Source organism: Branchiostoma belcheri, unplaced genomic scaffold (genome assembly GCF_001625305.1).
Source record: "Branchiostoma belcheri isolate BF01 breed outbred unplaced genomic scaffold, Haploidv18h27 scaffold9, whole genome shotgun sequence".
NCBI classification, from domain to species: domain Eukaryota; kingdom Metazoa; phylum Chordata; class Leptocardii; order Amphioxiformes; family Branchiostomatidae; genus Branchiostoma; species Branchiostoma belcheri.
Genome location: NW_017804575.1, coordinates 5,458,421 through 5,470,675, shown reverse-complemented (window position 1 = coordinate 5,470,675; position 12,255 = coordinate 5,458,421). Strand labels below are relative to the sequence as shown.

General features: G+C 39.6%; 1 protein-coding gene across 1 annotated transcript; it reads left to right on the top strand.

The window, feature by feature from the left end:
• The first annotated feature begins 515 nt into the window (after positions 1–515).
• On the top strand, positions 516–11,723 carry LOC109487674. Its single transcript, XM_019791673.1, has 14 exons — positions 516–660; positions 1,249–1,357; positions 1,564–1,687; positions 2,402–2,615; positions 3,961–4,150; positions 4,774–4,985; positions 5,070–5,184; positions 5,486–5,631; positions 6,360–6,568; positions 8,071–8,191; positions 8,322–8,513; positions 8,617–8,807; positions 10,016–10,187; positions 10,661–11,723. Exons 1-14 carry the CDS (start codon positions 520–522, stop codon positions 10,709–10,711), a joined length of 2,187 nt encoding a protein of 728 aa, XP_019647232.1. The 5' UTR covers positions 516–519; the 3' UTR covers positions 10,712–11,723.
• The last annotated feature ends 532 nt before the right edge of the window (positions 11,724–12,255 follow it).

Genomic DNA, 12,255 nt, shown 5'->3' with positions numbered 1-12,255 from the left:
CTTGAGTATGGCAGCATTCTAAATATTGCTAATATATTGAACAGCGTTCAAAACATTCTGATCGCAATCGAGGGAGAAGCGAACTCGCCCTAATATTTGGAATAAAGCACTTTTTTTAACAATGCACTTGAAATAGCGAGGTTTATATGCAAACAATCATGATGGCATTTAATTCTGGCTCTTTTCTCCCCAAGTGTACAGGGATATGACTAGGGTTTCGACTTGGGTTGTGGATATGACTAGGATTGCACGATTTTAACAATTCGTTGTTCTGCCCGGTTCTATGCGCAATTTGATTCCTTTTGATTCTCACTAAGTGTGAAGGGTCCTTTACCTCCTGTACCAGTACTGCCTTCTGTAAACAAAATCTTGCATTAACAAATAATGTCGGTTTACCTTTGATTACATCTAGCAAAGCTGATCGTCAACATGACAGGATGTATTTTATGAAAAAAAAATTATTGCAGTTTACCAATTTTCATAAATATGTTCAATTCTGTAGTTAGTATCCCACCTACCATGCAATATTGCCTGGGGAAAATAAAACGGATTGAGAACGGTACTGAGAAGGACACAGTGGAGGCTGACTGCAGGACTGCGACAGCTACATCCACATCCTGGACAAACCTTCGGTTAACTGCATCAAATATGCAGTTTGAGGTATTTCTTAATTTGTATGAATTCTGAAGATCAGATTTACCTCATCACTGTGAACTGTATAAAGACAGTGCATGAGAGTAGTCAAATGTGATAGGCATTATTTAATAAACAAAGATGTTTGGACAAAAATACACTCTTCCCATGTTAGGAAACATCTAATCTTACAAGGACGCTTTAATTAGAATTTTGGGTACAATTTGGGGCTGTGGACAAGAATGCTTCTGTAATTCAGAATTCAAGTACTTCTATAGACCTATAGTAAGTCTTTAATTTTAACTATTTTTCATTATAAGGTTATTCTTTTCCCACGTGCAGAGACGACACACTCTTCTTCAACTTATTTTACGCCGCCACTAACGCAGACGACAAACGCATGATCGGACAATAGACATACTCATTTTCACCAGAATGAAGTCAGAAAAGACGTTTAAAGTGCCTTTTACAAGGGCAAAGATCAGTGGCATTCAACCCGGGGCCTCTTGGTTCCGAGCCGAACGCTCTGTCGTTATTCCAGCCGGCCCCACTAAAAGTAGTGCCAATATTGAAGCAAATGTTGCAGTTAAACTGCAATACTGTGTTATACACTAGGCCGAATGGGAGACTTCGTTCCAACCATCGATGCCGTCTACTCAGTACTACATCAATAGTTACAGTATAGGGGTCATCGCGGCTTCGGCGGATTGGCGAATGGAGAGAGGTATTGTATAAACGTGTGGATAAAGTCAACTGCTGATTCGGTACATTTTTCCTGCGGTTTTCCATCTAGAATTCATTAAAACATCTGCATATACGTAGTATGGAGCTTTTTTTCAAAATTATGTTTGTGATTGATGATTGGATCGTGTTTGGCCATTTTAGCAGCAATGACGTTTACCATTATTCCACGTACCATTGAATCGTTAGGCAATACAACTATTCAGACGGGGACCTTGACGTGCAAGTGGAATAGCCCGAATTCGCCAAACACGGCCATGCAAAACTGTACTGAGAACGTCATGATTCCAGAGGAACCACAGCATGGGGACAGGTACGTACTAGGCTATCTAGTGATATGCAGTTTGAGGTATGAAAGAATGTACAACCCCACCCTCAACAGGACAGACGACACTTAAGCTCCTGTTCTGTATAACAGGAGCTTTCAGACTAATTTGCATCATCTTGTCTTGACTTGTCTGACTTTTGTTCCTTTTTCGACTTCCAAAAAAAATTGTCTTCACTTTATTTGCATATCAATCAATAGGTTGTGCTTATAAACCTGTTTTCCCCTCTGGTCTCTCAGTCACTGACGAAAGCTAGTGGATACTAGCTGAAACGTCAGACGTTTTCAAAATCATATCCAGTTGCTTGAGTAACTGCTTTTTGGCGTATCTAGTGATAGTTTTCAAAATACCAACTGCTTGTTTTATCGATATCGCAATGAAAAGAAAGAGAGAAACCATCATTATTGTATAGTGTACATACATGTATACAACACGTATTACATGTACATGTATATATTAATACGCTAAAAAAGGTGGGACAAACCCCTTAGACATAGTTTTAGACATAGCTATAGCTTTAGACAACTACCTTATCATGTAGATTTTAGTTATTTTATACTACGTTTCATTGTTCTGTTATGTTTGTAATCTGCAATTAGCCCCCCGGGCATGAATTTGCAATAAACTTCAATAATATATAATAACATTACTGCCTAGGTAAACATATGATGTGTAACAATGTGTGTTTCTTCGTTGTATAGGTTGCACTTTACAACAAAGGCGACAAACGGTGGGTATGTCAAACTTAACAACTACGACTACAGTTGGACCCCGATCCGCACCCACTACTACACCGGACGGGAGGTATCCCACAGCGCGCATTTCACGTTTGACTTCCACGATCCCTACCACTGTTCAACCAGAGGAAACTGTACTGATGTTATGTTGGAGAGGGGTCAAGCGATTACCAAAAACGTAAGTTGATGGTGTTTTACTCGTTTTGATATGCTTGAAACCACCACTCATATTGCAGTCAACATAGCAAATCTAATTTCTTTTGTGAATCAAGATATCGAGAAAGAATTTTACTTAATGATTGATTTGAATGAATGGACTTATAGCAAGAGTTCCCCGACCTCATACCATTGCCAGGCGATCTTAACTCTTCCGGTTGACGAAATATACATTTTTACTAAATGATTTCGTAAATAAGAGCCTCCTTTGCATGGACTATGTCAGATCATCATATTCTCTACCCAATGAAAGCCTTATCTTAACAAAAAGGCTAAACATATAAGTAAATGTGTGTTTTATCATGCCCTGTTCATATAATGCCTAATTCTATTGACCAATATATATTCATCTTTCCTCCGCATATAGAGTTATACTGCTTACTAGTTGTCATAGTGTCTTAACTTTCAATTATCCATGAAGGTATATTAGCTTTTCATAATTGTTAGATACATGTATTAGCAATTAGGCCACACCAAGTTAATTTTATGGATGACGTCCTTTGGAGACCCTAAATCTAATGCGAGAGGGCGAAAAAAAACAAGAAGGGCCCTAAAAAACAAGATGCCTAGATTAGAAATATACTAAGAGACGACAAATGTTAGGACACAAATTGAATGAGGTGACACAGTGTAACAAGCAAGAAGTCTTTTATTCATCGTCAAAACAGCAATAAATGAGGTGGAACAGCAGTTGTCGTCCTGTCCTGTTTCTTTCATCACATTTTTGCAGGCCTGCAGAAACAAAGCACAAAATTGCGGCAGTGTCGTCACTCTTTGGTCATAGTTACAGGAAGCGGAATTTCTTGTTTTTTTTTTTTCTAGGAACAGGCCAAAATCAATGCGCGCGTGGACGTCATCCATAAAATTTACTTGGTGTGGCCTTAGCAATGATACTAGATCAGCTTCCATCATGTCCGTATTTTTAAACATTGTACCTGCTACAATTGTCGTGCAATAAAGTTCTCATTTAAATGTTTTATTGTGGTTTAGGTAGAGTAGAAGTAAATTTACCTTTGTATGATAGCGATAGAAGCATTCTTTTCAATTATGTGTTAAGTGCAATTCCCCCACTTTAAATATTTGAATAGTAAAGATAAATTTATGTAGCTTTCGACAAACGAACTCTAACTAATCATACAGCCTTCTATATTTCTACTATTACTAAAAAAACGAGAGGAAGTTGAATGCACTAGAGTATACTAGAAGTTAATATATGATTGTCAATATGTGACCTGTATTTAACCCAGTGGGGCAAAAATTCACAATGTCTTCATCCATCCACTGTATATCATCTTCATAACCCCCAGGGTGACATCACCCTGCGCTGGTCCGGCTGGAGAGATGACGACTCGGGGATTGGAGAGTACGAGTACGAGGTGTTCAAACTCCGGCCGTTCGGGGACGTGCTGGGGATGAGAGGACTGTCTCCTGTACCCGGACAGACAGGCACGGTTGGAGCGGCCACAAGTCAAGCCAACATTCACCTTACAGAACCAGGTGCGATAACTAATATTACTCAAATAAGAAAAAAGTCTAAAATGATCTTTTTATTGTATGTATGAGTGCAATGTGTGGGTTCTGTGCAATAACTGAAACAATTATTTAAACTTTGTCTATCATGAAGGACACATTTATACCTCACACCTATTAACAAAAATATAGCATGGCCTTGATGATATTATATAATCTAAATTCAATGGCTGTTGTCCATTATTTATGACAATACCAGATGTAAGGTGACATTAACATGACAGTAAAGCGATAGTACCATGGCAGTAACGTGACAGTGATATATAACGTGGCAATGTGTCATTTTTATCTTTGCCACAACTCACAACATTTTAACCCTCAACAGTACACCTTCCCGGACTGACTAATCTGTACACCTGGGGTCCGCGCGGACCCCAAAAGAAAATCAGATATAAAAATTTTTAAGAATGGGTGAAACTGGGTTTCCTGCACTGTATTGAGAGACAACTTCGTGGGTAACAATTACCTGAAATTTCAGAAAAAAATCTTTAGAAACAAAAAAAATATTACATCATATATAGTGCTGGGGTCCGCGCGGACCCCAGGTGTACTGTTTAGGGTTAATGACAGACGTTTCCACTTCATCACAGGGGTGTACAGTATAGTACTGACTGTTGATGACGGCTGCGGGCCGAATGACGGGAACTTCGTCATCACACGGAGGTTCCTCATCTATGACGACAACAGTACAGTTCAGGCTGACACATCCGGGCACCATCCCATGTGGGCGGAGTCAGCCTCTAACGTCACCGGAAGGGTGTGGCAAACCAACCTGCAGGACGCCATGGGAAATGGACCACAGGTGACATAGTATTGTGTAGTGCCAATTTGCCAATTTTCAGAGTTTCCTACAGCATGCTTATATGTTACATAATCTTCCCTTCAGGTGACTATTTCGTGGCCGGACCACTTCTGCAACGAACTACACAAACACAACAAGTTTCTAAACGCCATAGAAGAACATCCTTCGCCCATCCTGCCTGGTTACGAAGAACTTACTGGTAATGATGGACCATATTGTCTTCGTGGTCTTTGGGTTTACATCACAGTTATCTCATTCTTAACTAAAAAATAGGGATAACTGAAATATGGAAAATACTTCCTGCTATATTTCAGTTGGATTTAGAGACGGTAAGGACGGTATTTTTTTCTTTCGTCAATTTTTAGGTTTACTAAACGCCAGCACCATCTCCTGCCAGTTAAACTATTATACAACGTACGTCCTCTTGTACTTGACTCAAGTTTATACCGAAGGGACCAGCTAACTGACAGACATTAACAGCACTACGTTGTTATTCTCAGGCCAGCCCCCAGCTACCCGGTCCCGTGAAGCCATCCCGAACGTGAACACCATCCTGCTGTTCCAGACAGACTGGGCTGTGGACCATCAGGGCGGGAGGAGTCTCAGCAGCCCGCCGGGAAACTGGCAGAACGTCACAGATATGACGGTAAATTTAAAAGATCCCAGGTTTCATGCCTCAAACTATAGGGCTATGATATACGTATATGTTAATTCCGTATTTCTTTTTACAGCGTAGTACGATTTCCGCCTCTTTCTATGACGCTGTGCCAGATGAGACATCGAACTTCGTGATAATTCTACTCGCATGCGAGACTCCTTAAACGATTGTTATCGTCATGTAAGATTTGGTAATTAAGCATACAACGATAAAAACTGTTATTCCCTCAAAAACAAGAATTGAATTGATATAGCTACAAAACAGTTATTGCAATTGACATTTTTTTCCGGAACATATTTAATGTTGATCTTGATCGAACTTACCGTAGTCGTGGCAGGATGATTTAATAATTATCATTTCTCAGCCTCTGCAATGTAAAATAAACACGTGGGATCGTGTGGCGTGGCGGCAGAGTGCGCGACTCGGAACTTAGAGTCCCGGGTTCGAGTCCTGACATGCCACCGATCTTGTGCCCTTGGGAAAGGCACTTTACACGGCTTTCCTCACTTAGCTCAGGTGAAAATGAGTATTGTCCTGTCATGTATTTGTCCCCTGTGTTGGTGGCGGCATTAATATAAGTTGAAAAAACTTGAGTGTGTCGTCACCATGTCTGGTGATTACATGTTGGAATAAAAAAAATATAAAAAAATAAACCTCTCAGAATACTGCTTTATTTGGAGCTTAATACATGTCAAGTCATATCAATATGTTTCCAGTTACAAAGACAGAGTCGTGACGTCCCTAGAGAAGACGGAGACACGGTCCGTTTCTGGGTTCGTGCTTATGACGTCATGAGCAACTTTGCTGACGACTACGTCACCATTCACGTGGACTCGTCTCCTCCTGTGATAGAGGACATATTTCTGTCACGTGGCGGAGTAAACACTTCGGCAGTACATCACTCACAAGATCTTGATAAGATGACGTAAGTAATTTTTTTTCTTCAAAAATTCAAATTCATTCTATGATGGTATTAAACATGATATGTTAGTAAATAGTCGTTAACCCTCAACAGTACACCTTCCCGGACTGATTAATCTGTACACCTGGGGTCCGCGCAGACCCCAGAACAGTTTTTTGCTAATTTTTAGAAATTATCAACATGCTACCAGCTCAATTGTTTTGCAAACTGATGTGGGAACCTCTGTGTCCACATTACATACAAAAATCATACATTTTGAACTTTTTCTATTTTTTGGTGAAGAAAAGAAGACAAGAACAAATACCCGATTTTTAAACCCATTTCAGACTGAAGGGGCTTTTGAGGCCCAACTTTGATCTCAGATAGCGGCAAAACGGCTTGCGCTAGAAGTATCAAATTTGGAGACCTTTCCTAAAATGTCTCTGGAAAAAAGTTCATATTAGTTTAATACTAGTAAGTTGATGTTTTTTTGTGTTGCCATGGCAACGGGCTATTTTTTTGAAAATAGAAGTAATTTTGGTTTAAACATAAAAATTTTCTGAGTTTTATATTAAATTACACTTCTTTTCTAACATTAATAACATCTTACATAATTAAATATAAGTTAAATCATTTAATATGCATAGAATATGCTAATTTGATGACGTCATTGGTCAAAATCCAATATGGCGGACTATATTATTAGCTCTGACATCATATGACGTCATAATTACACCAAAGTTATTAAAATTTAATTCTATTACTACACCATTCTCTGAAAACTTGGTAGACATACGATGAGTGCATAAAAACATATAAAAACGGAAATAAGGTAATGTATAAGAACGCCAGTGTATCCATTATGATCGAAAGCAGGCTGGGGTCCGCGCGGACCCCAAAAGAAAATCAGATATAATTTTTTTAATAAATGGTAGAAACGGAGTTTTCTGCACTGTATTGAAAGACAACTTTGTGGGTAACAATTACCTAAAATTTCAGAAAAAATCTTTAGAAACAAAAAAGATATTACAGACTATATAGTGCTGGGGTCCGCGCGGACCCCAGGTGTACTGTTTAGGGTTAATTGTTTTTATCATATAGCCAGGTGGCGTTGACCAATCAGAAGCCCCAATTCCATATTGATTATGACGCCATAATGTCACAGTTAGCATGATACAAATATTGCCAGGTGTGGTTTATTCTCACAAGTGTGCTTTGTTGCACAATAAAGCACGGCCCGGAGCAAACCATTGTCGCTCACTCGATGGCTTTATTCGGTGATTATAGCAACTGACAAGGCTTTATCACACCATATTCACCTCGGGGCGGGACATTAACCCTTAATTATAAATCGTGCCTTTTGTTGATTCTTTTGTACAAAGAATAAGTACGTGAGGTAGAAGATTTTTTCTTCATGGTCTTACGAGACCGATTGAATGCCTACCTAGCTTCGTTGATTTTGCTACCTTTTATACCATATTTGTAATTTGACTCTGGGTAATTAGTCCAAAATTATGCCACTGCAGAGTCGTTTTTACCGCCTACGATGACCACAGCGGCCTTCATAACATCCACTGGGAGTTACACGACATGGCAGACCCGACAGTCGTCCATGGGGAGGGGCAAGTCGCCGTCAGGAGGCCATCAGTGAGCAAAATCCTTTTACAAAGTTTGAAACCATATTCTATTATATAGCTTCCGATCACGTTAGTATGTACACCAAAGTTTCTCTACCAATGCTTCATTGCGAACATATGAACTTGTCTTACGTTCACAGACTATCCATCCCGAGTGTACTCCTCCATTCTGCACCTGCATCCCCAAAGATGAGGAGTGTTACTTCCGCAACTACGAGTTTTCACCGGACAAAAACAAGATGAACATCTCAGAGGGAACCCAGTGCCACGACTATTACATCATCATTACTGTCACCAACAACGCCATGCTGCAAACACAAGAAAGGTTCCAGGTATGTGGAAATAATCATAATCGAATGTGCATGCCAGTACGGTTACTACGGAAGGTACTGCGAGAGCGACTTTGACGAATGTTCCTCCAACCCCTGTCCGCAGAACTTCACGTGTGTCGACCTCCCTAACGACTTCCTCTGTGATTGTGGATCATCAACTTGGCCGTACGCCTCGCAATCCATGCCACCATGGCAGATCGCGCTCATCACTGTCCTGTGTCTTGGTGTCACCATTGCTGTCGTCGTTATTTGGGCCATGCGTTACGCATCGAAGAAGGACAAGTATAAAATTGAGTAAGTACTAGTTATGATTCTGTATCTCTGTTTCTCTCTAAATCTAAAACGGAGAACTAAAACGGATTCTACAAGATCCCACCAACCCCTGCGCAGTGACTTTATCCCACCAAGAGAGAACACTGTATATAATCTTAGGAAGAACAGCAATCAGTTTAAGCTTCCATTAAGCCGATCGGACAGACACAAAAACTACTTCATTGTGAAAGCCGTAAAAGACTTGTGATGTGTATTAGACATGTATATATATATTGTATTTTAAACTGAAATTGTTACTATTTTAAACTACGTGTTCTTATGATGTTGATCTTTAAATGATGATTTTAATCTATTGTGATGATGTTTGTATGTTGTATAATTGTAAAATGCCAATGCAATTCAGACGTGCCCGAAGCACTTCGGCACGTCTGCCATGTTGATATTCAATAAAGATTTGATTTGATTTGAATCTCTGTATAAATCGTTGTCTCAGTTGTGAGTTAAGAATGGGGTCCCGATATTGGTTCCTACCTGCAGTTTCTCGTTATTGTCAAAACACACATGTTGATGGTCGTCAAGTTACAATTGCACGTTTCATTTCATTTTCGTTCATTTATTTATCCAGTGTATAACATATCGCCACAAAGGGCGTTCGTGGCTTCAAAAGGAATTAAGAATTTATAAGGCAGTGCTGACCTGATGCGAGGCTAAATTACCGCGTCGGGTGGTGTAGTCGTTACAGTGTTCGACTATGAACCGGGAGACCCGGGTTCGATTCCGAGTCGTACCCGGGACATGTCTGAACATGCGCCCCGACGTTGTGCCCTTGGGAAAGGCACTTTACACGAATTTCCTCACTCCACCCAGGTGTGAATGGGCACCTAACTTTGGTTGGGGAAAGTCGTATTGAGGTCACCTGGCGCCGAATGGCTGCCGTATAGATCCTTGGAACAAATATGTGTATTATGTGTATTATTTGATTGTTGTGATTTGTCTTGATTATTATTATTATTATTATTATTATTATTATTATTATTATTATTATTATTATTATTATTATTATTATTATTATTATTATTATTATTATTATTATTATTATTATTATTATTATTATTATTATTATTATTATTATTATTATTATTATTATTATTATTATTATTATTATTATTATTATCATCATCTTAAAAAAACGAGAATAGCTCCTAATTCCGCATTCTTTTTATCTGAAGGCCACCCCGCATCTCAGATGAAAACATCGAGTTCACCAATATGTATACCGAAAGAACAAGTGGCCTCGTAGAGCTAAAACAGAACCCGGGGGTTCGTCCTGAGCTGCCAACCGAGGCACCACAAGCACCGCAAGTCCCCCTGAAGGCCCTGAAAGAGACAGGCCCAAACAAGGTATATAGTATTATGAAAAGCTTAAACTTTTCTCCAACTCAAAATTTGACTCACCAGGGTGATTCAGTCGAAAATTTCTGATGAGTCAAATTTTGAGTTAGAGAAAAGTTTAAGTTTTTCATAATGTAATTTACCAACTCAGATGAACTTTCATGCTAAGGTTTATAGTAAACTTTTATTGGCGTAACATTGCAATTAACACTACTTACTCTAAACTTAAACCTTGTAGATATTAAAGCATTTCATGATCATGCACCACAATCCCGTTACCATTTTCAGCTTCCCACATTATTAATATTTAATCTATATATTATTGTAATTTCTTGTCACCAGGGCAACCGCTGAGTGTGCCGAACAGCCAATCCAATAAACAGATAAAGTTTTTGTGGCATGATTTAGTCGTATCAAAATCAAGAATATTTCATTTCAACGAACGATCTATAAATGTTCTTATGATACCGATTCTCACACAGACCAAGACAATGGGAAACCGTAGTGCACATCGGCTGCCTCCCATGGAATGAAGAAATCCACTCAGCACCCGCCCGCTCTTTAACTTGTGACACCTGGACAATGGATTGTGTAGCTTTGAACTTTCCGCTTTTGTTAGAGTCTCTTTCACACAAAATCAATTGGCTTTATTTTAGCTGGGGTTCAGCACAAAATATCTATTATAGAACATGCGCCGTGTGAGTAGACTAATTGTGCATTATGGTAGAGTTTAAATTGCTAGAAGATTGAAGTGGCATTGCTTATATCCAAATATATATTAGAATGTGCAAGTTACGTTCGGTAACGGTTTCTGAAATGTGATCCTATCGTTAACTCTTTAAGTTGCTGTTTTTACAAACTCGAGACATTAATTGTATAATGATATAGAATAAAAAATAACACAATTAATTACATCTAAGGCCACACCGAGTTAAATTTATGGATGACATACTCTGAAGACCCCTAAACTAGTGCGTGCGGGCGAATAAAAAAACTTCCGGCCCAAAATAAAAATGTTACTAAACCACAGGAATACAAAGCTGGTATTGTGAATTTGCTGCAGCACAAAGTGGAGATTACGACAGCGACTTTTTGCGGAATTTATGAATCGGCGCTTTATGTACTGAGTTCTTGAGTCGTGGAGCTTTGGTAGCCTGGGTGCCATCCCCAAGAGTTACCACCTCCGTATTGTCGCTAACTACCAAGGCCTAGAGCCAGGCAAGAGCCTCGGAGGACGTGATCTCTTTTTTTTTATAACACTCGAAAATCAATGCGCGCGCGGATGTCATCCATGAAATTAAATCGGTGTGGCCTAAAGGTAACCAACGCTTGAGAAAAAATTCGTAGCTCACTCTGACGCTCCCTCCCATACGGCAATAATATTAGGACCTCTTTTAGTATGTACGGGTATATCCAAAATTGGGGATGGGAACCCATGCGAGTTGTGACTCCGTATGTATGAAAACATGCTCTAGTAAAAGGTTTAACTTTATTCCAACACACAATTATACAGGGATCAAATTTTCAGCGACCACTGTTGCCTTCATCAGGATAATTAATGACCAATTGATCAATTGCTTACGTCACGTATCAGTAAAATCTCGTGTGAATAAGGTCACGTGTTTGTAAACCGTAATTCTCGCAAGATCACGTTGTGAAGTGATTGGTCATTAATTATCCTGATGAAGGCGACAGTGGTCGCTGAAAATTTGATCCCTGTATAATTGTGTGTTGGAATAAAGTTTAAGTGTGTTGGAAGAAAGTTTGTGGCGTCGGGTGGTGTAGTGGTTAGAGCAATCGACTATGAAGCGGGGAGACCCGGGTTCGATTCCGAGTCGAACCCGGGACATGTCTGAACATGCGCCCCGACACTGTGCCCTTGGGAAAGGCACTTAACACGACTTTCCTCACACCACCCAGGTGTGAATGGGTACCTAACTTCGGTTGGAGAAAGTCGTATTGAGGTCACCTTGTAGCGAAGAATGGCAGCCGCACAGACCCTTGCGACAGTTCCACAAAAAAAAATTGTGGAACACATATATGTATCATGTGTATTATTTGATTGTTGTAATTGTTG

Excerpts from the sequence above, each read along its gene's own strand:
- LOC109487674 (XM_019791673.1), top strand. The coding sequence starts at position 520 with ATGCAATATTGCCTGGGGAAAATAAAACGGATTGAGAACGGTACTGAG. Across the intron at positions 5,185-5,485 it reads TGGTTACGAAGAACTTACTG|GCCAGCCCCCAGCTACCCGG; the intron begins GTAATGATGGAC and ends TGTTATTCTCAG. Across the intron at positions 8,192-8,321 it reads TCGCCGTCAGGAGGCCATCA|ACTATCCATCCCGAGTGTAC; the intron begins GTGAGCAAAATC and ends TTACGTTCACAG.